The 26,900-nt window shown below is 38.7% G+C and overlaps 1 protein-coding gene across 1 annotated transcript; it reads left to right on the forward strand.

Moving 5' to 3' along the window:
- Window positions 1-5,759: 5,759 nt before the first annotated feature.
- Window positions 5,760-18,730, forward strand: LOC103721282 (U1 small nuclear ribonucleoprotein C-like). The gene is made up of 5 exons (XM_008811423.4): window positions 5,760-6,085; window positions 6,180-6,222; window positions 12,285-12,326; window positions 12,414-12,687; window positions 18,086-18,730. The coding sequence occupies exons 1-5, from the start codon at window positions 6,078-6,080 to the stop codon at window positions 18,391-18,393; spliced, it is 675 nt and encodes a 224-aa protein (XP_008809645.1). The 5' UTR covers window positions 5,760-6,077; the 3' UTR covers window positions 18,394-18,730.
- Window positions 18,731-26,900: the final 8,170 nt, after the last annotated feature.

Here is a 26,900-nt window from a genome sequence, read left to right on the forward strand (position 1 = left end):
AATTAATTCTATTTCTCCATGTATGATTCTAACCTTAGGTCTAACCCAATCCTAAGAATTTGATTCAAGCTAACCCATATGCCCAAAGAATTATGCAATGTCAATTAATTGAGTTACAATTCTATTTCATAACACTTAATTCTCAATTAAGTTTAGACTTATGAAAGTTTTGATCATTGCATATTTCTTTTTAATTACATATTAATTACAATCTTTCAGTTCTTAAAACATATTTTCAGATCTGAGTTTTTGTAATTAATCACATGTAATCAGATTTAATTCATGTTTAAGTCATTATGTTTTATGTTCATGCATCACATATACATAACAACATGAATTAATACAAACAACATACATCTTATGTATTTTTTTTTTCACTTTTATTTTCAGATCTGATTTGTTCATTAAAATCAGAGATCATATGAATCATAAACTTTATTTAGATCTAATCTAAACAATATTATGATTTTAGATTTATTCATGTTACTAATCCTAACACAAACATGCATCATATGCATCCAAAATTTCAGATCTACTTAATCATGCATAATCAGCAATTAAATCAATCATAAAAAGCACTTTAGATCTAATCTAAACATGTTAATGATTTCAGATTTAATTGCAAGAATTAAAACATAAAAGTTTAAACATAAACCTGGCTCTGATACCACTGAAAGTGAATCCTAGGTTCTTCGGTGTTAAGCATGCTGATTTTTTTTTTTTTTAAAAAAACCATGGCTGAACCTGATCGGGTTGCCTACGTACCCCTTCATAAGGGGGATCAAGCCATACGTAGTTCTTTTTAAGTTTTAAAACGCAGCGGAAAAATCGAATCAAACAATTTAATTCATGCATGCTTACAAGATCAAATCTAGAAATCAGCACCTTAAGAACACATAGGATTATGCCGGAATCGTTTAAACAATTATGCTAAAACTTTTATGCATGATTAACTATCAGATCTGAAATTTAAGAACTCTATTCCGATTAATCTCCGAATATCCATTGAATGGATTCTGGAGATATCTCCGTGAGGAGCCCCAAAAGAGGGTAAAACCTCGGGGAATCAGACCTAGATCTTGACACCATAATAAAAGATTAATGTAGGATTAATACCTTTTATGATGGAAGAAACTTGTGGATCTGATCCTCGACTTCGCAGCCACGCACACGAATGGCCTCTACGAGAAGTCCACGCGAAGTTCCTGAAGAGATCCAATCCTGCGGAAGTGCTAGCTTGCGCAGAATTTCTTGAAAGCTGAAATCTGCCCGTCGGGATTCAATCAACTCTTGATCAATCGTCTTGAAGCAGATGGAGATGAGGTTTGTAAGAGAAGTAGAGGACTCAGATCTGATCTTGAATCTTCTAGATATTCACCCTGAAAACCCTATCTAAAATGGAGAAGAAGAGGAAGAGGAGGCGGGTGAGGAAGAAGGCTGCAATGGATGTGTTTTTGGTGCCCATGTTTGACCCCTTTTTAATGGCCTCCGAATTTTCATTCAAAATTCGAAATTTATTTTCAGAAAACCTCTTTTAGTTGGCACATGCAAAGGAATAGGAACAACCCAAATCAGATCTCAACCAAATCTGATTTAAATTCAAATTTTAAACACATGTGCAAGAGGGAAGGAATTTGAAATCCATGCGGCAAGGTAAAACACTTCATAATTTCGAAATCACCTCTTGAAATTCGAATTTAATCCATTCAAAAACTCATACGCCACCTTGGCTGATGGTTTGAGTGATTAAAATCATTTAACACATTGCTTAATGTTTGAATTTAAATTCAAATAACAAACAATGTCGCCATGTGTCAAGCAATGGGTCCATGTGCCATGCAATAATTTTGGTTTATTTAAAATTCATGAAATCCAATTCCATGTCACCAATAATTGCCACATCATCTGAGCCTAATCCTCTTGGGTTGCACCTAATCAAATTTGGTCAAACCCAAATTAAAACAAAGCAATTTGGTTGAACCCAATCTAATCAGGTCAGACCCTGATTGAGCTCAAATTGAATCCAATTCAATTTTGGCTCATGCAAACTCAATCAAATTGAATTAATTACTTTGTGTTGGACCTAATCCAATTAGGTCAATCCCCAATTAAGAACAAATTAATTTAAAATTAATTTGATCAGCTTAAGTCCTTTTTGGTTCTAACCTAATCCAATCAGGTCAAAATCCTGATTGAGCCCAAACTTGAATCCAATTCAATTTGGCTCATCCTTAGCACAATTACTCAATCAAATTGAGTTTATTAGTAATTTAATTACTAATTAATCCTTCAATAATTACTTTAATTATTTTATAAGATAATTTGCCAATCAAATTGACCAAATTATCCCTGAATGATTCTTAATCATTCATCAGCTTTCTTGATCAATCAGGAATCTTCTATGCGTGTGACCTCATAGGTTCGAACCTAAGCCGGTAGTATAGGAACAATTTCCTACACTAATTGATGTGACCATCTAGCAATGGTACCCAACGTCCGGATAGGCCGAATATATGCGAAGCAAATATTCTGGAACCCTGAACTATGGTTACTGTATAATTCAATCCCTTTGACTCCTAATGCCAGGATGACTTAGAGCTCACTGTCAACCCTATAATTAGTACATCCATTATATGATTAACTTTAGATATCCCGTGACTCCTCACTGGGATTACCCTGGCCAAGGTTTTGCTAAATTAATCACAAGACATTATCTCCTGTTTTCAGGAGGGGTCAATTCCATCTTGACTCACAACTGACTACGCAAGTACTTGACTGCACCCAGTGACCTTCCGTCACTGAATTAGAAATTCAGATAGTCCGGTACCAAAGTACAGTGAGTTGCTTCTAGTCACAGGTTGCGGTCTCAGGTCAGAGGGCCAAACTTATACCCATATCCACTCGGAACATCTCTCGACAGTAGAGCATTCCGGAATTGGTCACGTTCAGTGAAATGTACTCCTACACTTCACCTGTGTGGCATACCAGTGTCTCCACACTCCTTGGTTAAGAGGACAACCAACGTATATGTCACATAACGACCTAATCTCGATAATGCTGTCGTCCTAGTAACAACATATCATTTGGTCGCGAACAAGTTTAAGGACTCAAAGATAAATCCTCCTTTATCATAACATAAGTCCTAAGGACTTCATCATATAAGAGTTCATTTGAAGATGAAATGATGAATAATGCCAAATAACACTTTATTAATTTGTCAATTCATTTACAAAATTCAATCATCAATATGCTGACGATTGACATTTAGGATACAAATCCCAACAGAAGCCACCCACTCCACAACTCCATTAACCTCTCTGAATACATGCCTAGCCTGAAAGGCCACAGCGTCACTCACTATAGTCCAAATATCCTAAAGCAGGAGTGTCCCCCTCCACCGCCGCTCGGGCCACTCTGGATCCAACTGATCACGGTGGCCGAGTCACCCTCTAATATAATCGAGCTGGCCTATAACACATGCCGAGCATGGCTCAGACTAGCCCAAGCCGCCCACAGCTCTGCTCCAGAAATCGAGATATCAAAAATCTGGCAACCACCAGCAGCCACTACCCTAGAGTTCAGGCCCATAATGACAAACCCAACACCTCCTCTCCTGCCACCGTCCAGCACGGATTCATTGAAGTTGACCTTGAGAAAGCTTGGAGATGGAGCCTCCTAAATGAAGAACACCATATAAAGCGCTGCCTGAGCAAAACGAGCCCCTTAGGTATCCCAAGCTATCAAAGGCCCATGTGCTAAGCCTGAGTAAGTGATCTTTGCTGCTTGTACCCGAGCGCGCTCCATGATGAACCTTAGGGATAGACTGCTCTCACCAAAAGTTTAAGCATTTTTTGCCAATCAGATATGGTAAGCTGTGCATGTCGCTCCAATGGCCATCTGGTGCATCTAGGGGGCACTGAACCACCGACAAACTGCCTGTAGGAACGACCCCATCCGACTCTAGGCATTCTGCAGGATCTCGACGAGCCTCCAGACCCCAAGCCCGCACACACTGGAACAGAACATGATCCACCGTCTCGTCCACTTGGCAATCCAGACACTGGGGTTGAATGCGCCTAGCCCTCTTCTGCTCAACACCAGTCTGTACAAGGTCGTGGTGATATGCTATGAACATTAAGACTAATGTAAGTTCATTTGCTAAAAGAAATTAGTATTTTTATTATAAAAAATATATGTTGATAAGGTATCAATTTTTTCCCTCCCATTTTAGGTAAACCCCGCCACGCTATGTAGGTTACATACTAGTTTGACATGGAAGATTATCTTCTCCTGCTTCTTATTATATGGAGCCTCAGCTTTGTAGCTATTAACTTCAATGCTATACACTGCTAGCAGACTGCTTACCGATTTTGTAGCTGACCATGGCAGCAAAGTCACCTGAATGCGTGAATATCCACGAAAGTTGTTAGATTTTGCTTTTACTGAAATATCTAGATGTATTTGCTTTGTGGATTCATTTGGTTTGCGGAAAGAATTTTATCTCACCGAAATATTTTTTTAGAAAACTGATGTCTGGATATATGATAACTAAGAAAATAATTTTTGCATGCTTGATTGATCATAAAAAAGTGACATGAAAAATAAATTTTTCAGAGTGACTTATGTTTGGCAGAGCATCTATTTTTCTAATAAATATATAAAATACCTGTTATGCCCTTAACAAAGTTGTGTAAAATACCTATAAAACATCACATGCATAATTTTTAATATTTTTTTAATTTTTTAAATCTAAAATATTTAAAAATATTTTTATATCAAAAATATTTAAATGTAAATATTAAAAATATTTATTGGGTTGAGTTCTTAGAGTGCTAGAAATTTTTAATAATAAGACAACTTTTTTATATTTTGGTAAATTTTAATAGTTATTAGTATACTTTTGTATTAAAATTATTATAACTTTTTTATATTATGATACTTTTTAATAATATTTTTATTATTTAAAATTAATAATTAAAATAGCTATTAAGAAGATCATAATGATTTAAGAATATTTTTCGTAAAAAAATAACCATAATTTCTAGTTCATGATAAAGTGAGTTTACCATGTTCTTCATATATTTTTTTTATAAAATATAAAAAATATTTTTATTTAAAAATTATTTTTTCTATTTTTTCATTCAAAATCTCCAACTAAATATAAAATATTTTTTTATTTTTTATTGGCCGTACTTTCTTTCTTCTCTTTTTGTAAACCAGGCGAGTTTTGTATATCTTTATACATAACTAGGCTTACAAAAGAGTAAAAAACAGGCGTGCTTTTTTTTTTTTGGCTTTTCGTATTTGTTGCTCTGGTTGGCAATGTCGGCTCAGGCAGTGTCGGCTTAGAGGTTTTTTTTTTTTTTTTTTTTTTTTTTTTTTTTTTGGTAAAAACGGCTACTCATATCATATAGATCGGACGTGAGTACAGTCCTCCAAATCACGGGAAAGCAAAAAATACAACTGTGAAGGGACGTCTGCATCAGACGTCCACAAAAAGACACCTGAGTGCCGAGCGACAAAGGAGGCGACTCAGTCTGCTGCCCGGTTCGCCTCCCTAAACACATGTGCTGCATGGAAGTCAACCATCATCTGAGCCACCCTACGGGACTCTCGGATGAGGGGATGGCCATCCCCAAACCGATCCACACCCCGAATCAAATCAATCACCACCGCTGAATCACCCTCGAGGTACACCCGCTCGGCTCCGGATATCTGCCTCGCATAGGAAATACCCTCCCAAGCCGCCTGCACCCGGAGCTAATAATAAATCAGATCAAGAGAAAGAGATCGACGTCTTACCCCGCGCACTCCCCCCCCACCCCGCTCTCTCTGGCGACATCATCGCCTTCCCCAACGCGGCCGCCATCTGATTCCCGGCGGCGATCTCCGCTGACAGCCTAGTGGCGCACTGCTTCCTTCTCTTCTCTCGGCCATCCCTTCGTCGCCAGCCCGGCCACCCAAAATAAAACTAGGGTTCTTCCACTTCTGCGCGATCGTCTCCCAAACCCTTGATTCGCCCCCTGTTCGCTTTCAATTTGATCTCAAAGGGAGGAGCTCGATCCGTGCCTCTCGCCATGCCTCGGTAATGCGATCGCTTCTCCCATTCCCGTCGTCTTCGAATCTTTCGCCCAAAATTCTTATCTTCTCTAGCTTTTTTTTTCCCTTTTGTTTTTCAGATACTATTGCGACTACTGCGACACTTATCTCACTCACGATTCGGTAAGTTTTTTTTTCCGCGTGTGTGTGGCTTCTCATTCCGTTTATTTTTCCGCAGTTACTGTTCTTTTTGTTATATGTTGTTTAATTCTTGATGTTTGGGTCCTTTGTTGTAACCTCTTAGTGGAAATGATGATAGCCGAAAAGCGTGTGGTTCGTAGCTGTTTTGAGGAGTTTTGTAGTGGTGTTCATGATTATTGTCTTTGAAACATCGCCTTTTGAATGCAAAGGGCTAAGTATTTTATAATTTTTTTGGATATTTTGCATGGATTTTATTTATTTATCTATTTTGCTGATGTGATGGTAGATAAATTAATACCTCAGTGTTTTTTTTCCAATTTAGGTTTCTTTGATTTTTTATGGCTAGTTTAGATGTCTTCTATATTTATCTGTAATATGTGGGTTGCTTTGGAAATCATGGAATCTTTTCTTATGGATAGGTGGAAATTAATAAACTTTGGATTTGCCACATTATGTTTTTGAATGGAAGCATAAGAGAATGGTTATATAAAGGTTTGCAAGAAAGTGAAAAATAATTATTGCTCTTCCTTTCGGAGTGGTTTGCTAGAGACAAAATTTAAGGTTTTCCTCCCATTTAACTCTTTTTTCCCCTTTTGTTGACGAGTAGGCGTGGTTTTTTAGGTATGATATAGTAATGAAGGATTACCTTACTTTTTTCTCTATTTCCTTTGATAAGAGTTTCCTAATTGTTGAGGAAAATCTGAGCAGTTTGCAGTGACTCAATTTGGATCATGTTTGTTAGCAGTAATTGTCACTCTTGTTTACTTGCAACCCTTGCATAGTCTAGCTTGCAAGTATGTGTTTAAGAAACTATGCATTATCGAATAACATTAGAAGTTGTTATACTATTTGTAGAGAGGAAGTTGTTGTCAGCAAGTTTATGCATGACTTAAAAACTTGTCATATATGAGAAAAAAGGACTAATTGAATGACCTGCAGCATGTGGCGGCTGGAGCTTTGAAGAATTTCATGAGTTATTGAAATGGCTTGTTCATTGCCGTAAGTTTGTGGATTAATGTTTAGGAACTGCATTTCATGGTCAAGGTCTTGTTCATGAAACTCTGCTTTAAGGATAAATATTTATAAACTATTTAGTTCTAGTTTTAAGAGGAGCTAGATAAATGCCACGCTTGAGGATGCTTGAAGGTCGTTCCGATAATACAATTCAACGCAATAAAGATTGTAGAAATGGAAGGTTCCAAGGCTTTGTTTTAAGTCTGTGAAATACCATCAAACAGGGTCTAAGTTTTGATTGAGCAGCAGTTTGTTGATACTTGCTGCATTGTAAATGGTTAGAAGTTTTAGGGTTCTAGATAAAGAAGCACTTAAGGATGATTTGATTAGAATTTGGGCTGAGATGGGTGTCTTCAATTAGAGTGGGCTCTACATTTCTTTCTTAAGTTTGCAAATACAATGTTTGACATTTCAACACAGTTAGAGGTCAAACTCCTTTCAAAGTTTGATATATTCGATGTAAATAAAAGAGCTCATTCTTCTGATATACTTGGGGCTGTTGGAGTTTTCTTCTTTTATTTCCCATTAACAAGGCAAGTAAATCTGACTTACTGATCCATGTTTATTGTGCCAGCCTCTCATACTACTACTCTCCTGTGAATCTTTCAATATTATGAGAGGAAGTTATGATACAGATTCCGTGAAGAGCTACTTAGCTATCTGACATGTTCAAACACTCAAAACTACTATGAGGTTCATCCACATAATCTGCTAACATCCTCACATGATGATAAATCAAAATGATAGGACCTAAAGAAGCAAGTGTTAGACATAGTTTCCTCATATACAAAGATAGACATGGCATATGTTTAAAAAACAATAGTTTTAGACATGGTTTTCTTGCGTATAGAGAGCATTCATGACTTATAGTAGCACATCGTAAGCAGACCTAGTCAAAAATCAGTAACCTGCATGAGCTCAAAGCATTTTGGACAGGCTTGGGCCTAGGTTTTAAGCTCGATGGGCTGGACCAGGCCCAAAATCTGGGCCCATCTATTAAACTGGTTGGGCTCGGGTTTACATCGACCCAGCCCGAGCCCGTAATCTATATAGAAATAATATATATATCATATTCACCTCACCCTATCCCACTTTGATGCCCTAGCCCACTTCGATGTCAATTTATGGCATCTCCTTATCATGGCAACCTCTTCCATCACAAAGCTCGAGTTCCTTTTTCTTTGCCTTCGTCTCTCTCTCTCTCTAAATCATTCTAGGGTTCGGCATTGAGGGGTGGGGACAATGGAAAACTGGTTTGGGTTTGCTGGATTGTGACGACATTAGGTTGGATTGCAATCGATAGTGGGAGGAGATGGGATCCAGGAGCAGCAAGGATGTGAAGCCGTGGAGGGTGCGGCCTTGGCGCTTGAGGGTGTAGACGACATCCATGGTAGTGACAATCTTCGAGTGGGCATGTTCGGTGTCGATGATGGTGTCGCCGGTGACATTCTCAAGGAAGATCTTGAGGACACCTCTCATTTCCTTGTTGATGAGGTCGTGATGCGCTTCATGCTGCTTCGCCATGTAAGACGTCATGGATGTTTTCTCAGAGGAGGGAGGACCTTGCAATGGCGCTTCGCACTGCCATTCCCCAAACCCTTGCATCTTGACATCTCAGAAAGCTCTCTTCTCCTCTTTGGTTTGACTCTTTTAGCCTTACAACTCGTCTCTCATCACCGCAGCCCACATGGTCCAAAAAGCTCGAGGCCTAGTCCGAAGCTCAAAGCTACTGAGCTCGATCCTAGGAAGTAGGTCCGAAGGTCTGGCTAATTTTAGTCATACCTGGAGTTGAGCCCGACTCGAACCTAGCCCAGCCCGCCTGGCAAGCATGTCTAATTGTGGGTGAAGTGGGAGTCAATACATTTGAATGTGATGCTTGATTGTGGAAGTGGTGTGGCGCATTAAAATCTCAGCTTGAGGAGCAAGATAATGTAGTGGCATGGAGGAGCCTTGTCATGGAGCTACTGTGGCAGAACTACCTTGAAACTCAGAGTTGTGCATGGACATTGTGGCTCTTGATGGTCGAGGCTTTAGTTGGTACTTTTGTTATGAGAATCCAAAAATAATAGAACCACCAAGAGCAAGAGTACTATTATGCACAACATTCACCGAACCATGCGTTTTGGCCTGTATCGAACCGAACTGACACCAAATTAGGACGGTTCGGTTTATCGGGTTGGTTCGGTCTATAAAACCCTCATCTATCCCCCTCCCGCACTTTGATTGAATCTTCTAGAGCCTTCAAGAGGACTCTCTAGCTCCCACTCTCTCCTCCCTCTTTGATGTTGTGGCGCCCTCACCCTCGAGGTAAGCCTCCCCCCCTCTCTCTCCCTTCCTGTCCTTCTCCCTCTCTCCCTCTCCGTAAGCCCCCTTATCCTTCCCTTCCTCTCTCTTTCTCTCTGCCTCCCTCTCCGTCTCCCTTTCCCCCCTCTCCATAAGCTCCTCTCCCTCCCTCCCTCCCTTCCTCCCCCCTCTCCTCTCCCTCTCCCTCTCCCTCTCCCTCTCCATGGGTCAGATGGCTTAGTACGGTACGTCCAGTACTATTCCAAACTTGTTGCCTGGCTGATACGAGCTCGTCATACCAGTCCATCTGACCTTGATTATTCATGTTGATATCATCTAGGATTGTTTCTTTGATTTGGTTTTGGTTACGCACTAGAAAAAGTTGGCTTCGATGTGTAGTATACTATGGTGCCTCTTTGGTGCAGCAAAATCACTGATATTACTAAGTAACAATCAAATATAGTTTTAAATTTTTCCAATAACATATGATTGAAATATTTTTCCAAAGAAAAGTGATCACAAGAATACTAGAACTTAAAAGGTATTATAAGGATTTGGATAGACTATCACTACATAGGTTATCAATGATTAAAAACATGAGAAGGCTTTTTTCCCCTCCCGATGGATACCCTTTCCTTTAAAGAAGTCTAAGATTTTTTTATCTTTTACTAATGGGTCTGATCAATTAGATGAATACCTGCATATTCGGAGAGATGGGTATTAGGTAGTCAGGAGAGAGTTTGTAAACATTTAGGAGGAAGTAGGCATTTGTTCTCATAAGGAATTAAATCAGTTTTTGGTAAGTGGTTGTGGTTCAATAATGGTTGTCAAGTAAAGTTTTGTCCTATCTCATCTACAAGGAAGAGTGTCTAATATGGGGAAGCCATTTCGGAAGCTGGAGGAACTTTTCTATTTGAGAAGCAAGACGATGTATAAATGCATTGTCCTTTCATATTTGTTTAATGTGTCAGCCATTATGATTATGCTAGTATTCAGTGATAACAGATAGCTTGGACTGATTGTTTGGGATGGATCCGAATGAGAGTGAGTTTAAGCAGTCAGAGGACTTCCTTTTTTCTATTTAAAATAAGAAAAGACTCAAGCACATGCTTTGCAGGTTGAAGGAGATGGATGGCAATGAAAATGTAAGTGTGGTTTAATATGATAAAGATATTTGTGGCTTGACAGAATAAAATTTCAGGAGGATGGATGTGGCAGGAGCCAGATGTTTTCATAAAGAAACTCATTTACAGTTTTGTCATAAACAGAAGGTTTCTACGACTTCGCAGATAATCATTTGGACTGCAAATGTTCACACTTAGATCCAAGCCCTCTTGTAGATATTGCTTTTTCTGTTCCTATTAGCAATAAATTATGTACCTGTCATAGGGCTCAATGGCTTCTTCTGTAATAATAAAGGAAAAACAAGGTGGAATCCCCCCACCTTCTCTTCACAATTCAATTAGCTTTTGTAAGACATGTCCAATTAATTCAGGATTCAGGTGAATGAGGTGCAGCCCTAGGTTTGGTATGCTGATCCTCTTCTTCCAAATTACTTTTACTGACTGGAAAATTTTAAATGATTTGTTACAAAATATCATTCACATGCCATTTTCTAGTCCTTTTGGCCGGAAGGGACTTATAGAATGTCGAGCATGGACTACGGAGTTGCTGAGTGGTTTTGACAGTACGTGAATGATTTTGACACTAGTTAGGCCATAGAGTTTGGCAGCAGTTTCCATGATAGAAATGGATTAGGTTTGAGATCATGAATATGCTGTCGCCCTGCTTTTTGTGCCAGATTCATCTAGGATGATGGTCTTTTGGTTGCATTGCTGTTTAGTCCTGTCTTGCAGCCTGTCTTTCTTTTCACATGGCTTTATCTTGGAGCAATTTTGGGAAAGTTCAATCTTCTCTAGTCATGTACTATTTCAATCTAAAACCAATCATATATTTTAACTGTATCTCTGAAAAATAACTGTCAAAAAGAAGCTCTGAACATTAGACAACTAGATGAGTTGTTCCTTGATGAAGATCTGGGAAGAAGTTACATGTTTGAAAGTGCAGTTAAGCAAACATACACTTATCACTTCAATGATCAATTTTATAAATAATGAATTGATTCTTCATTTACTCTAAGGAGTTGTTCTTATTAAATTTACACTAAATCCTTGTAATAAGCTTTCTATTAGTATTATGGGTGGGGCCTTGTAGTTTGAACCATCAATAATGTATATTTAGCAATCCTTATCTTGTTTTTGTTCTTTAACATTAATTTTTATGATTCATCATCTTATTTACAACAATAATCACTTTATAGATTGTTGCGCTATTTATGTTTATTCAAATGGTAAGGCAGTATCTATATGCTTGTCAGTATGTTATCTGGTTTTAGTTTTCTCTTTTCTCCATTGCTTTTATGAATAATGATGCTTCTCTAACTTTGGGCTTGAATGTTCTACTTTTTCTTTGTTTTTTGTTCTAGTGTAGAACTTATGCAATGTCAATCTGCTCAATAAGCATTACCAAGCTTATGTATTTTCTCCTGCATTCAGTTTGGAGCGAAATGAAAATGTCACCCCATTTTTAACCTGCTTGCTATTATTAATCATTCATTAGCTTCTATTAGTTTTCTGCCTAGCAGATAAATGAGCCTCTACATATGCAGTAGTCCAGCATTTGACCATCTTATATTTTGTATCGTCAAACATGAGATCTTTCATTTTCTTACTGTCTTAATGGTGCAGCCATCGGTCAGAAAACAACATAACGCTGGCTACAAACACAAGGTTCTAATGCTTCCTTATTTTGAAATGTTTCCTCCCTCTTGCTACTGTTTTTCTTAACGTATCTTGTGAATTTGTGGATAACTTCAGGCAAATGTTCGTTCATATTATCAACAATTTGAGGAGCAACAAACTCAAAGCTTAATTGATCAAAGAATTAAAGAGCATCTTGGGCAGGCTGCAGCATTCCAAGTGGGTGCAACTTTTAACCAACACCTGATGTCCCTCCCGGGAAACCCTCAGAGGCCCCGCCTTCCAGTTTTAACTCCACCTATCTTGACTGCTGGAGCATCCTCTCAGGCGCCTATGACCTCACCATTGCTACCAGGAGTTAGGCCTCCTGTTTTGCCACGCCCATTTGCCGGTGTGTTGATTTAATTTTGCTGGTTTCTTCTATTGCTTGATTGTGCTGATAACACTGTGATTTGAGAAATAGGAATGCTCAGTTGTTTCATGTTTGGAATACTCTAGATGATCTGGCTGCCCCCATTTTGTGATTGGCTGGGTCATACTTTCTGAATTGTCTTTAACATGCAAAATACATGCATGCAGAAGTAAGGCATTTTGTATATATTTTTACAAAAATTTGGACTTGGGTAATTTTAGTATGGTGGGGTCTCCCTCCCTCCCTCTCTGTCTCGCTTAGAAGGAAAAGAAGAATACAGTTATGACAAATCGGTATTTTCCCCATTGTGTGAGATTTAAAGTTATTTAATATTAAAGTAATAACTATTATAAAGGTCGCTGTAACAATGTTGTAGTACAAATAACAATGTTATTGTATAAATTATTGCTTGATAAAAAAATGTCTTCAGATGGTACAAATCTTTTTGGATGGAAAATTTGAAAAAATGAATTTAGAAAAAAATATTTTGAAAAAATAGTGAACATGCTGCATAATGGGAGCCAAAATACTAGTGAAATTATTAAATAACCTGTTACCCATCATATTTTGTCTCAATATTAGATATAATATAAATATAATGAAGGGGAGCCAAAATCATTATATCATTATAACAGCCATTATTTTGAAGCATGGGATGAAAACTTGTGGCACGGAAGTGTCGGATTAGGGAGAGGGGGAGAGAGGATGGGATCAAGCAATTAATATAATGTAGAGGCCAAACAAAAAGTGGGAGTGGAGGATGATAAAAGATTCCCATCCTGCTTTTATATATAGGGTAAAGATATAAGCATCTATGTACATATGTATATAGATATACATATATGCATATGTGCATGCATATGTACACACATGCACACATATAATTGTATATTTTTACATGCGTATAATATGGAGATACGACTGTGATTTTGTGGCAATAGAAGGTGGCACCACAGTGAAAAGCTTCTCTCTTGAGTACCAGCTATTAAACCTGACACACAATGAAATCTTGTACTATTAAAGCTATAGCAAAAGCCTCTTCAATTTGGCACTTCTAAACCACAAGGAAATACACCTTGATTGTTTTACAAGAAGACCAAGAAACTTCCAATTGATTTCAGATGCTATAGTTGAATAATTGTGTCTGGAATAAAATTCTGGTCAAACTTGCAATCTTATTTCTAGAATAGGGTTGTTGACAGTGAGAGTAATTCCATTTTTTTCTTGTATGAAATAAGTTTCCTTGTACCTAATCTTTTAAAAAAACTAGTAGTTTCACCTGAAATAAGTAAATCACATAGCTAGAGGTTGTGACGTGGTAAAGTTGTGAAATACTTTTAAGATATCATCATACCAAGGTTTGTCATATCGGTTGATACTGAACTGTAGCAAATGTATGGTACTTGGTACCATACCATTTTGACACTCAAAATGTCAAACCTTACCGTTTCGTACTGTACCGACACTCGGTGCATTGAACCTTACCGTACCGTACCACATACCGGCACTATAATAGGATGGTACCGGTATGAGATCCGGTACCGAGACAGAGGACATTGCATCATACCATCAAGACAATTTCAGAATAATTGTCCTCAATTTTTTATGTATTTCTAGACCGAAAAATGATCTGTTGTGGATGAAATTTAAAATGGTCATGACAACTATGCTTATGGGATCAATGAGATAGCAAATTTGACTATGTATTGTTCTTATTATGACATGAAGAATTTATTATACAACTTGTACCTAGTATTGGCAACTTTAATTGTTAATGAAACATGGATACTTCAAAACACATGCCATGATCATATCGGATAGTTTTCAGATATGAATGCTAGTTAGATACTTTTTAGATATGGGCCCGATACTTTTGTTAAGTGTCTATTTTTCAAAATTAAAAACAATACTCTGGAATCTGGATGCTTCTTGGATACTTCCAAACATGAGAGGAAAGGTCAGTTTTCTATCCATGATATTAATTTTAAAATATGAAATATGGGTTATGTTTTACAAATTTGAATGATGACTAATTTGTAAAATATGAAGGATAGGCTATGTTATTTCAATTGCCTACTATGCTCTATCTTTTTTTAGATTCATATATATATGTGTATATATGTATATATGCATGCATGTATGTGTAAAATACACACACATACACACATACACACACACACACACATATACATACTCTTTTTTGATGATATATATATATATATATATATATATATACATGCATACTCGTTTACATATCCTAGCCACATCATACGTTACTTTTTCTCAATTTGTTGTATCCACTTATCCGTAACGAGTCGTATCTTTATCCTGTATTCATGTTCTTTTTTCATAGTTGACCGCAAACTTAATAGAAATATATCCCATCATGGCAGGTTGCTTTGTTATATCAATTTTAGAACTCATTCATTTGTAAACAAGCCTTTAACCAAGTTTGGGTTGAACTTTTAATGTAATTTTTTGTTACTTGCTCATAGCATTTTATAGGCGAGCCTAATAGCCTGTCTAGAATAATGTTGTAGACTTGTAGGAGGATTGGGAATACTATCATATGAGGGAGCCTGCATGCATTCCATAGGAACCCTGAGTTAGGATAACTTTTATGTCATGGTAATAACAGAGCATGATTTTGTTGAAGGCAGAACACCATTTTTGATATTTGAGGAGGTGGGTAGCCAGGATTTAGTAAGAAGATACAAGGGATCTTTTTCTCATTATCTCCCAATCTTGTGGTTTTTGCTTTAGTCCAGGGTGGAAATCTGCCCCACTGGATTGTGGATGTGATCACATCTGCTGATTTTCCAACCTTGGGTTTTCTTAGTTCAAAGCCTGATTTTGTAGGGTAATGCGATAACAAATGATTTCATTCTAATTTACTAGGTTTAGTAATAATTACAATCTAGTGAGTCTCAACTTTAATTTTTTGTGGGAATCATCTCCAAAATACAGAAAGAGAGGAGCTCAGGAAATAGAAGTTATGCTACTAAATCATTGATCCTGCTTCCTCAGGAGAGAACCACAACATAAAACATCCACCTGGCCAATTGTACCAGAATCCCCTTTTCCTTTGACTGGATAAATCTCCTAGTGCTGCCTGTTTTATTTTGATTACACATCCTTTTTTCAACATTAACATGTATACCTTTAAGTTCATCATGAGAAACTATTGAGTCCCCATCACAACTCTGGAGACTGAAAGGCCTGTCTTACTTTCTGGCTAAAGGTACTCATAATTTCATATTGTTTTCCTTGTTGGGATAGTTACATCATCAAATAATAATGTTTTGTTGAAATACTTAAGTCTTCCAAGTTACTAAATGGCATGTTTGGAATAAGAAAGGAAATGCGTCATTTCTATAAGATCTGATTGCATAATCTTTTGGAATTAGTTGAGAAGATTATCTTAGGGTGGTGGAATTCAATTTACAGATTTTTCAATAGGAATTAAACAGGTTGCTTTTCTATGAATAATTAATATAACATGTTGAAGAGACATGGGCTAATTCTATTTGCAGGATACAGCTTCTTTTTATTGAATTTTATTTGCTTTTTTTTGGCAGGACTGGGTGGGAAGAAGGGTGGGAATGTGCGGTTGAGTTGGGGTAGTAGGTCAGACCCTTTGACTTGAACCTATCAGTGAGTTGACCATGCCGGCCCATATCTGACCTGTGTGCTGGATGACTGCTTTCTTCCTCATTGCCTCATCTTCCTGATTTCCAATGGTGTATAGAATTTATCCTGCTAAACCTGTTCTAATGCTGACTTTACACTCTTGTTGGCCCAACATTGACTAGATCCAGCACTGGTCTTGCCCTCTTGTTGGTTCTTATGCCACTAATGACATGATCCAACGTTGTTGTCACCCTCTCACCAGCCCCCATGCTGAGGGCAACTTAAGAATTGATCCCATCCTCCCCCTAGCTTTCATGCCAAGCTATCTGGCATCATAAGTTTTGATTCATGGCACCCAGCGACCTAGGTAGCTATGCTTTCCTCTACAATAGCCCACGGCATGTATCTCACTGTTGGGATTGTCCTTGAGTAGATTCAAGGCTTTGTACTGGGATTGGGAGATGGACTTGACTAGAGGAGATGGCTGGTAGAGAGGATCTGGAAGTTGAGGAGAGGGAGATGTGGAATGAGGAGAGGAAAAGGGAGAGACAAGAAGGAGAAGAAGAGATAAGATGGAAAGGAGGAATTAGGGATTTGTGTATCCAGCATTTTTTTAGATTAACTATATATTTAATAAATATATATGGTGAATGAACGAGTTCAGCATGTTGACCGGATCCTGACCTGATGGCTTCAGCATGTTGACCTGAATATGACCACAACTCATCAGCAGGTCTCTCTTGCATAACCTGTACCTGACCAGTGTGGGGTTATGCTGGTAGGTTTGGGTTCAAATTCCCAGCAGCCCTAGGAGTCGGTATAGTTAATGGTACAATCTTTGATGTAGGAATTGGAAGGGCTAGTTGTGGCATCATGTTTAATTTCAATTGCAATATGCTTTATTTGCATATTATTATTTAATATCTAAGTTTCTATTTGACATGAATCGGCATTGGAGCTGCAAACAACATATTTGAAGGCACGATATGCTCAGACATTTCTTGCTGTTATTTTAAGATTAATTGGTGTTTGGTGGAGCTTTTAGCACACTTTCTAATTATGTCCTTGTTATTTTTGCCTTTGGTAAGTCATTTTTGATTTTCTTAGAATTTTTTTCTAGATATAGTAATTTTATGGGACCCAAACATTTTAATGAGCACTTAAGGCAAGAAAATTGCATTAGAATTGGGGAATAAATAAAAAAGAATGTAGAAAATTATGCATCTTTAAGGAAATTTTGATGTTCTTTCTTTGACATGAGTCGGCATTGGAGCTATAAACAACATATTTGAAGGCATGATATGCTCAGACATTTCTTGCTGTTATTTTAAGATTAATTGGTGTTTGGTGGAGCTTTTAACACACTTTCTAATTATGTCCTTGTTATTTTTGCCTTTGGTAAGTCATGTTTGATTTTCTTAGAATTTTTTTTGGATATAGTAATTTTATGGGACCCAAACATTTTACTGAGCACCTAAGGCAAGAAAATTGCATTAAAATTGGGGAATAAATAAAAAAGAATGTAGAAAATTATGCATCTTTAAGGAAATTTTGATGTTCTTTCTTTTTCTCCAACTTTACAAGCATTCTTCTGTTCTTTCCTCCTTGAATCTGCCTTCAGACACTTTTTTCCGTGTTTTTTTTTTTTTTATACATGAGCTACTAGTATAATTTATGGATGTATATATCAAGATATCATCTGAGTATATGTCAGTTGACATAATTCAATTCGTATGGGCATTGGCAGGTTATGGTGTTGCCCCTAATGTTCCAACTTATCCTCCATCTGCTATGCCACCTGGTGCAACTTCTATGCCAATGCAGATGCACAACTTTCCTAGACCTCCTACATTGGCACCTCCAGCTTCCGGGGCTACAACGACCGCCACCTCAAATGGTGCTGCCCCTCTGATCAATCCTGTTATGTATCAAGCCAATCCATCATCAGCTGCAACTGCAAGCTTCACACCTACTGGTGCGCCTCCTGCACCTGCTACTGCTGCTGCCACAAAGGATGGTTTTTCATATGCTCCGACCTCGGAGACCAACCACTAACCTCCAAACATACCTTTTGGTGGTACTACTTTGTTTCGTGCTCTATGGTTTGTGTGTTACAGAAGGTATCTGTTCTGGTAATTGCTTCACCTCTTCAGTAACTCTCATTATCATTGCCAGCTATATATATATGCAGTCAGAATCTGTGCGCTTAGATTTGTATCTCAAGGTAGGCTTGGGAGAGGTTGTTGAAGGTAGTCCAATTTGGTCTACTATCCAAATGGAAGTTGAATGTGGAGATACTGCGCAAGTACTCTTTTTCTTATTAATAGGTGCTTTTGCCCTTTGACATCAGTTTTAAAGATTAATGAAAAAAAAACTTCTTTTTTTAGTTCTACTGCAAAAGGTTCTCAATGGACGAATTGCTTTAATGATGAAGGCAAATTTTTGCATATTCAACTCAGAAATCTTTCCCACTGCAGGCTTGTTTCTCTTCCTCCTATGATTATAGTCTGTGGAAGCGCCACTTTTGCTTGATGAAAATATGATTTAAATCCATCAGAGTTTTGTATTTCCTTCTTGCAGCAACAGAAGTTTTTAATGACAATAAGCACTCAATTAGCTTGGCACCACTTTTCCCCCTCGGATCACTGAAGGTTTATATGTGTATGCTCTTAAGCTGTTGTATTGTGATTTCCTTTTTCCCTTGGTAAGCGAAAGCCACTGTTGGGGTCAGATGGTATATATTTATCACAAAGTACTAACGGATGATGATGGTGCCGTTGGCTGAGGCCTCTATAAGCTTGGAAAGCGAGGGGTAGACCCTCCATTCTGATGAATTACAGGATGCAGCGTAGGAACATTCCATATCCTGGTTCAAAATGCTCATATGTTGAGGGCAGTCGATATGTTTTAGCATTTCCTTTTGATTCTGTAGCTCACTGCTCAGATTTCGTAGACGTGAGGAGATGATCCTTCGCAAAAACTTAGCGACGGTTGCAAAAATGCCTGGGAAATGTGCATGCGGGGCCTTGTTGGGCTCGCTTTATGGTACGTCTGTGATTCTGTAAACCCCGTGGCAGAGCTTTGTAACACAAGCCATTTGATTGGGATGACATTTGCGTATCCTCATATTTAAGTTTTGAAGGGCCCTTCCACATGTTTGTTGGCTGCAGGATAGCCAAAGAGCATTGCTAGATTTCAGCTTTAAGTAACTTTAACTGAGCATAGCTGATGTAATTATTAACGTCAAGATTGAGGGTACTGCTAATGAGAAAGCATTTGCCGATTTTATTTTCTAAAGGTTAATATGGTAGGGGTTGTCGGCTTCGGAGGATTCTTATTTTGTTCCATCTCTACTTGCTATGTTGGCTTAGGTCTCATTTGACATGGCTTTTGGAGCGGCAAAAGTTTTTTTTTTTGGGATGATTTTGAGTTGTTTGATAAATTTTTTTAAATATTTTATGTTGTTTTTCAAAAGTTAAAAAAAAGTCTGCTGAAGAAAAACTTCAATTTAAAGTTTTACATAAAAGTTGTCATCAGAGCTCAAATTACAATGATTTCAATCCTTCCGAGACTCAATTTGGATTTGAAAATGGGTTTATTGCCATCAGAATAAATCCGATGGCATACTAACTATTATCCAACTACTTGATAGTTTTGCCATTATTATCGAATTTTTGATCTTCAATTATATTAACACCACTTCGATATTTTTCCTATAAGTTCCTCATCCAAGCTTTGATTAAGAAAATTCAGATGGTGATGGAAAGTATCAGATATAGTGGAATGGTTTAAGATTGAAATTCATTCTATGCTAATCAAAGTGAAGCTATCTTTTGGACTGATATGCACTGGACTACACTTAACATTGCAAGTTTGACCTAGTTTTATAAAATGTTCTCTCTTTTGAACACTTGTGAATCAATTATTGCCACCTTGTATCCCTCTTAACTGGCCTAACGGTAGTCTGGAACTCACCTAGGAGTATTGTGACCTACAAGTGTGCGATTTCGGCCTACTTCAACTAGGATGCATGGAAGCTCGGACTTGTTCTCCAACACCTATGAAGCCAGCACATTGCTAAGTTTGGAAAAGCAGCCAGTCATCTGCTACTCAATCCCATCAGCCTCTGGATCCAGTTGGTCCACTGCAAATATAGGTTTCATGGTCTTTGGAATGATTACTACAGGAATAGTGATTGGAACTAAGTTCGAATAGAAGTTTGGTAATGGACAGTCAATCAACATATTTAGTGATTCCTACCTTATATAATATTCCTCTTAATTGACTTTCTTTGCCCCTGAAGTATTGTAGATAATATGAAGGTAGCTGAGTTTATTACGGACCAAAAGCAATGGTATCTCACCAATTCAAATGAGGTCATCCTTTTCAAGGTAGTGCACAACAAGTATTGGGCATGGCAATTCCTACAGTTGAGTGCATTGATCGGCTCTGTTGGGTTACTAACTCAAGGCAAAATGTGAAAGCAGAGGACTTTTACAGGATGATCAAACTCTCTTTTCAATCCAAGCAGTGTCATCCTTTCCATGGATTTGTAAATTTCCAGTTGTACCTCGAGTTCAAATGTTTTGTTGGAAGGTTTCCTCTTGGCAACCAAGATTTCGGGTGTGATTTCTGTAATCATCAGCTTTAGGATATTGGTCTCATTTTAATCTCTTGCACCATGGTGCATCAAGTATGATCATTTCTCTCTTAGTTCATCCATCTTGGTAATGCTTCGTAGTCATTAGAAGAGTTCGTAAATCACCATATCCAGCTCGAGGATTCCTATGATTCAGAAGAAAGTCTTGTTCTACACTTGGTGATTCTTGTGTTGCATCCAGAGCACATCTTCTAGGGAAACGTACCACTCCTGATAAGCTAGTGAAAAGTAACATTCGACTATCTTTTGAATTCGTCCAAGCTACTATGACTAACTCATCAACAATGGGGTGCTGGGGTGGCAATGGCTCATGTAGTTTTGACAATCTTTTTAGTCTCTTGGCTACCCCCTACCACCATGTTATCAAGCTCAATTTCGATGGTTCCGTCACTGATAGCAATGCAGGAGCTACCTTCGAAAGTCTTACGAGCTGCAAAATGATCATGGGAAACTACTGCTCCTTGGTGCTCAGAGGCTATCACACTACAATATCTCAAGTGCAAAGCTAATAGCAGCTGGGGAACTAAAGGTTTTGATTAAGGAGATTCAATAATTGTTGTCAAACCTCATCCCAATCGCCCAGCATGATGCATGCCACTTAATGACAATATATTCATTTCCTCATGGATTCTAGAATATAATTTACACTGCATTCTAGCTCTTTCATGCCTATGGTTACTCCAAGTATAAGGAATCCAAAATATCCTAAATGTAATAAACTATTATTCCTAAAGAAAACATGGCACTCTAATTTGGTCCTCCATGAATTCCTTTCCATCTTTCTTCTCTGACCAAGCAAGTAGAGAGAAATTGCACTTGAAGCCAAATGCTGGAATAAGCATCATCGAGAGCCACAAATATTGGAAAATACTACATCTAAAACCCAAGGATTAAAAGTTAGTAATGAAATCAAATAAATGGCTGAATCCTTAATAGTGTTGAAATAATTCACCTGCGTTAAAGCCTTTTCCAAAAACTACAATGCGCAAAAGCGTTCCATAGGGTTGCCCAGAAGTTCCAATGATTACCAAAGCAGCACCATGCTCGGAGGATTGAGTTACCCAATATTATTTGTCTCTGAAATGCAACAAATATCAGGGTCCATTTTTCTCATAATTTGCTTAGAATTATTCAAGAAAGAAGACTTGGCGGCATCTCTACAGTACCAAAACAACATGATCATTCATAACAATTACAAGAATAACTATTTAGGTTTGCCTCAACACCACCATCAAATTCTTAGCAGTAGGTTGGCATGTCTTTAGAGTGTCTACAGGCAACAAGGAAGAGATGTTGGATAATGATTCTCCGACTTCTTTAGTGGCAACGAAGCTATCCGGTCTCATGCAGATGCCCGTTTGTAGCTCCCACATGGGAATTTTCTTTTTCCTTCTAACATATATTTTGCTGCCAATCTTTGGGTCAATGATATGGATCGCCTCCATCAATCTCCAAAACAATAACCGGTTAGGACTTGCTAGATTGGCTCCCGTCAGACCCTCCAATGTTGAAGTCGAATCGGGGAGTTTTGGATAATAGTATTTGAAAAGAGAGGATAAAAGAGTCATAGTGATGCTATATGTTGTCGTCATACTTTTCATAAAGGGATTCTAAGTCTATATATAGTCATGAAGTCTAGAATTTTCTGAGGATCATGTTGTAACAAAATGGAGTCGTACCATAACCATCTATGACCATATATTACCGCCTAAAGATACGGCATAACCGCTTAGAACCATTATAGTAATCTTTAATCATCGATGTGAAGAAGGGAGTGCACTTCTGTATAGAGTAGAAAGCCGCTGCTTGAGATTAGAGGACTCAGGTCGGCTCGAGCTGAATGGCTATTTGTTCGGGCTGCAGAATTTTGCATCGGGCAATGTGGAATCTCAGAAGTCAGTCGTTTCTTAGTCTGCTTATTCTGACCCTTATATTATTCAAGGTAGACCAAGTTCGACTGTCGAGTACCACATTAGTTCTGAGCAGGGCAAGTCCAGTCCTGCCGTGTTATTGAGCTTGTTTTCCACCATATCAATATACAATACCTAAGCAAGAATGCAATGACAAGTTGTAACAAAGAGGTGATGCATAGAAGGGGAGGAAGAATGAGACGATGGTCTAGAGTTTAAGATGATTGCCCTCTTCAAGGGTCATATTCTACTCCGGTTTGAGGTAGTTGAAGATAGAGCTTAGGCTTTGGCCACAAACCCTTGGGTGGTCGCCAAGGTTAGGTCTTAGCATTGAATCATTGCAGACCTAATTTCCATTCCATTATTTTTCTCTTTCGTTTTTCCTCCTAGTAGGCATAAAAGAGAGAAAGCAAGTATTTTCACTGAAGTGCTTTCGAAGGTATTTGATGGATCTTGATGTCTCTCACCACATGCTAGAGAATTTGAGGAGGATAATCGCCATGTTGAGCTCATTCGAGGCCACTCACGTCTACGAGGAGACAAACAGGGCATTAGACTAGATGGCTTATTGGTGGCTAACCATTCAGACCCTAACTCCTAGAAAATGGCCCAATCAGTTCCACTTCAGGTTTGTGATGTTTTACATATGGATGCTAGTGGATGTATAGGTGAAGGAAGAAGGAATTCGGTGCCGGGCTCAACCGTGGAAACGTTAAGCCCTGTAAATATATCCACATCAAACAGCAATGAGGCCCCTTCGGGCCACATTTTTGGCTCTAAACCCATTGTCAACCTTAGCAAAGGTTGACTGAATCTCTGACTTCTCCTGGATGATATGATCATAGTTTACCATACCATGCGATCTTATGGTGATCATAGAAGTGGAGAGCCAAATTTGTTAATAAGGTTGAAGAACTGAAATCTAGAAATTTGTGCCCTCTTACCTGTTGATGCTCCAAGGACATGCCAACCTATGCTAAGAATCTGATAGATGCAGAAGTGAACTCTAATGCTTGCTCCAACTGCATCAATGACCAATCTGTCTTAGAAATGCAAAGGTGCTGCCAAACCCTTTTTTTAAAAAAATTATAAAGAAATTATTAGGAAATTTATGTTTTGCAAACAAAGGTGCTGCCAAGCTCTTTTTCAGAAAATTGTATTTTGAAAATAAGTATCTCGGGTTACTCAAAACCCTAGTAACCATAGATCCCCAGGCATGTATGGTAAATGCTTGCACCTGTGGCTCCCAAAGTAAAATGTGGCGTACAATGCCAGCACTTTGGTTTGATTTCATTGCCAAAATCCATAAGTTGCCCCATTCTTCTTGCCATGTGGCAAGGAGCTGCTCATGTGCACATCATGGGAGCCCCATAGGTCTACTCTTATTATATATCTCAAATTACTTTAGACTAGTATTTATTATATGGGTTAGGCCACGTTTGGAAGAGCTTTTTGATGGCCAAAAAGTACTTTCTAGCCCTCCAAAAATACTTTTAGATGAAATAGGGGTATTTAGTAAAAAATTCGGAAAAAAAGCTAAAAGCAGATTTTTGGGAAAAACTCCATTTTGGAGCTTTTTGAAAAAGCGCTTTTAGGCCGGGGGGTTCTATATACACCCCCCCTATTGCTAAGGACACCCCCCAAAAACCAAAAAAAAAATACCCAAACTAACCTTTAGTGTAATTACCATATTGCCCTTGAAATTTTCTCAGTACACCCCCCCTTCCTCCTCCTCCGTTTCGTTTTGAAAAGAAAAAAAAAAAAAAACACCCCTCAAACCCCCCTTAAACCCCTCGATCCATTTACATCGTTTAGGCGATCTTTGAAGGAGATTTAAGCCCCATTCGAAGCATGGACAAGCAACTAGTGATTTGGGACGAAGAATCGGCCGCAAAGGTACGTGTTCCACCTTGTTTCGAATTTTTTTTTTTTTCACGGTTCGTGCTCCGTTCGGCACGGCTGAACAGTGCCGAACAGAAGCCTTCTGTTCGGCTGCACAGTGCCGAACAGAAGGCTTCTGTCCGGCACTGTGCAGCCGAACAGAAGGGTTCTGTCCGGCTCTGTGCAGCCGAACAGAAGCCTTCTGTTCGGCACTGTGCAGCCGAACAGAAGGCTTCTGGTGCCAAATCGCGTGCCGTGCTGAATTTTGTGCCGAACAGATCCTCTGATTCATTAATTCTTGGTGATAAATTATTTTATATGTAGGGCTATGCTACAACCGAATCGAGTATAATTGGATCAGAATTTGTACTGGATTACACAAGCGAATTTACAACTTACGAGGTATTATAATGTATTGTGCAATTTTGTATTAGTTTAGCGAGCTATTTTTACAACTGTGTACTTACATAAATTGTTTAATGTATAGATCTTCAAGAGTAGAGAGGGTAAATTTTTGAAGCCCGGATGGAAAAATTCATATGAAGCCCGGATTCAACAGTTCAAAGAGAGCATCTCATCTAATGTTATAATTAGCGAGACAGTAGAGTTAGATTGATTGTTTATATATGTACAATTTTTGAAAGTTGTAAATTTTTTTGGGCTCTTAGAGTCATGTACTGTGAAACTCCATCATCAATATAAATCAAAAAATATCTGTCTTCGCATTGTTAGATTGATTGTTATGTGCACTGTTATATTTGTGTAAAATAGAACGGGCCAGGCTTTACAAAGATTACACGTAAATGTACCAAAAATATATATTTTTCATTAATATCAACAGTTTCAAATTACACAAAAAAAAAAAGTCGAAGCTACATAATCAAAATAAAGGCTCCATCATCAATCCCTATGACGCCGTCGTCGACGCGTGTACTGCTGTACGTCCGAATGAGAGGGTGCTGGATCCGAATGAGAGGGTGCTGTACTCGGGCCAGGCTCATCACCCAGAAGTAACTGATGCATCTGACAAATAGCATGAAATAGGTGCCCGGCACCTAGGGACGTAGCCTCTGAGGGACCCATCCGTACAATGTCGGTACTGATACCGAGTGCATCTGCAATACGCCGCCGGTGCATGTCAGCATCATCATGACCTCCCCTAGCTCCAGAATGAGTACTCGAGCGCAGATGAGGAGGCTGAACTGCAACGTGCGTGATACGGAGATACCACTCCATGTATCCCGGTACGCTGTCTGATGGCCGGGTAACTGGGTGGCTCCTGCTCGCCTGGCTTAGCACGTGGTCCTCCCACCGCTCCCAAAGCTGATCCATATAGGAGTAATGTATCCGGTACGAGCCTGCTGTGGAACCTCTGTTGGCTCGCGTGGGGGCTAGTGGCGCTCGAGGGATGGTCTGAATACGACCAAACTGTCTAAGAACCCTTTCTGGATGATAGGGTTCTACGATATCAAGGCACTTGATGGAGCCACTAAAAAATGCGATATCAACATATGGGCGATCTCCCCGAAGCCGATGATGGGGATCCCAAATAACCTGCAAAACAAAAGGTCCATTTCAGTTTTATACTATATCGCATATTAAAAGTACTGACAAACACAAGCAAATGGTAATATGATACGTACCTCATCGATGCTCAAAAGGTCCAATGACTCACGTAGAACCACTAAATGGTCCATCGTGGTACGGGATGGAGTACCGGGCATCCAGCGGTGCACGCGGGGACTGGCATCAGTATACTCAAGCGACGGGTGAGGACTGAGTGCTGGAAAATGCTCATAAATCCATGCCTGCAGAAGCGTCATATAACCACTGATCTGTCTCACTGATGACCTCGACGCAATCCCCAACTGCCGATACAAATATGCTAAGGCAGCTGTACCCCAGGCATATGTGCTCACCCTATCCAGATCCCGCAGTAAACACAGATACGCTATAGGCACCCTGGTCCCACTCTTATCAGCAAAGAGTGTGCAGCCTAACAAAAATAACAAATAGGCTCGTGCTGCACACTCTATCCTCTGCTGGCTGTCTCTATCAGAAACAGAGTGAAACTGAGTCCTCAGCCACTCCATCCTCACAGACTGACCGCG

Source organism: Phoenix dactylifera, chromosome 14, assembly GCF_009389715.1.
Source record: "Phoenix dactylifera cultivar Barhee BC4 chromosome 14, palm_55x_up_171113_PBpolish2nd_filt_p, whole genome shotgun sequence".
NCBI classification, from domain to species: Eukaryota; Viridiplantae; Streptophyta; class Magnoliopsida; order Arecales; family Arecaceae; genus Phoenix; species Phoenix dactylifera.

What these genes read in the sequence shown, in the direction of transcription:
- LOC103721282 (XM_008811423.4), top strand. An exon ending in CTTATCTCACTCACGATTCG is followed by an intron (nt 6,223 to 12,284) that starts GTAAGTTTTTTT and finishes TTAATGGTGCAG; the next exon opens with CCATCGGTCAGAAAACAACA. An exon ending in TTTGCCACGCCCATTTGCCG is followed by an intron (nt 12,688 to 18,085) that starts GTGTGTTGATTT and finishes GGGCATTGGCAG; the next exon opens with GTTATGGTGTTGCCCCTAAT.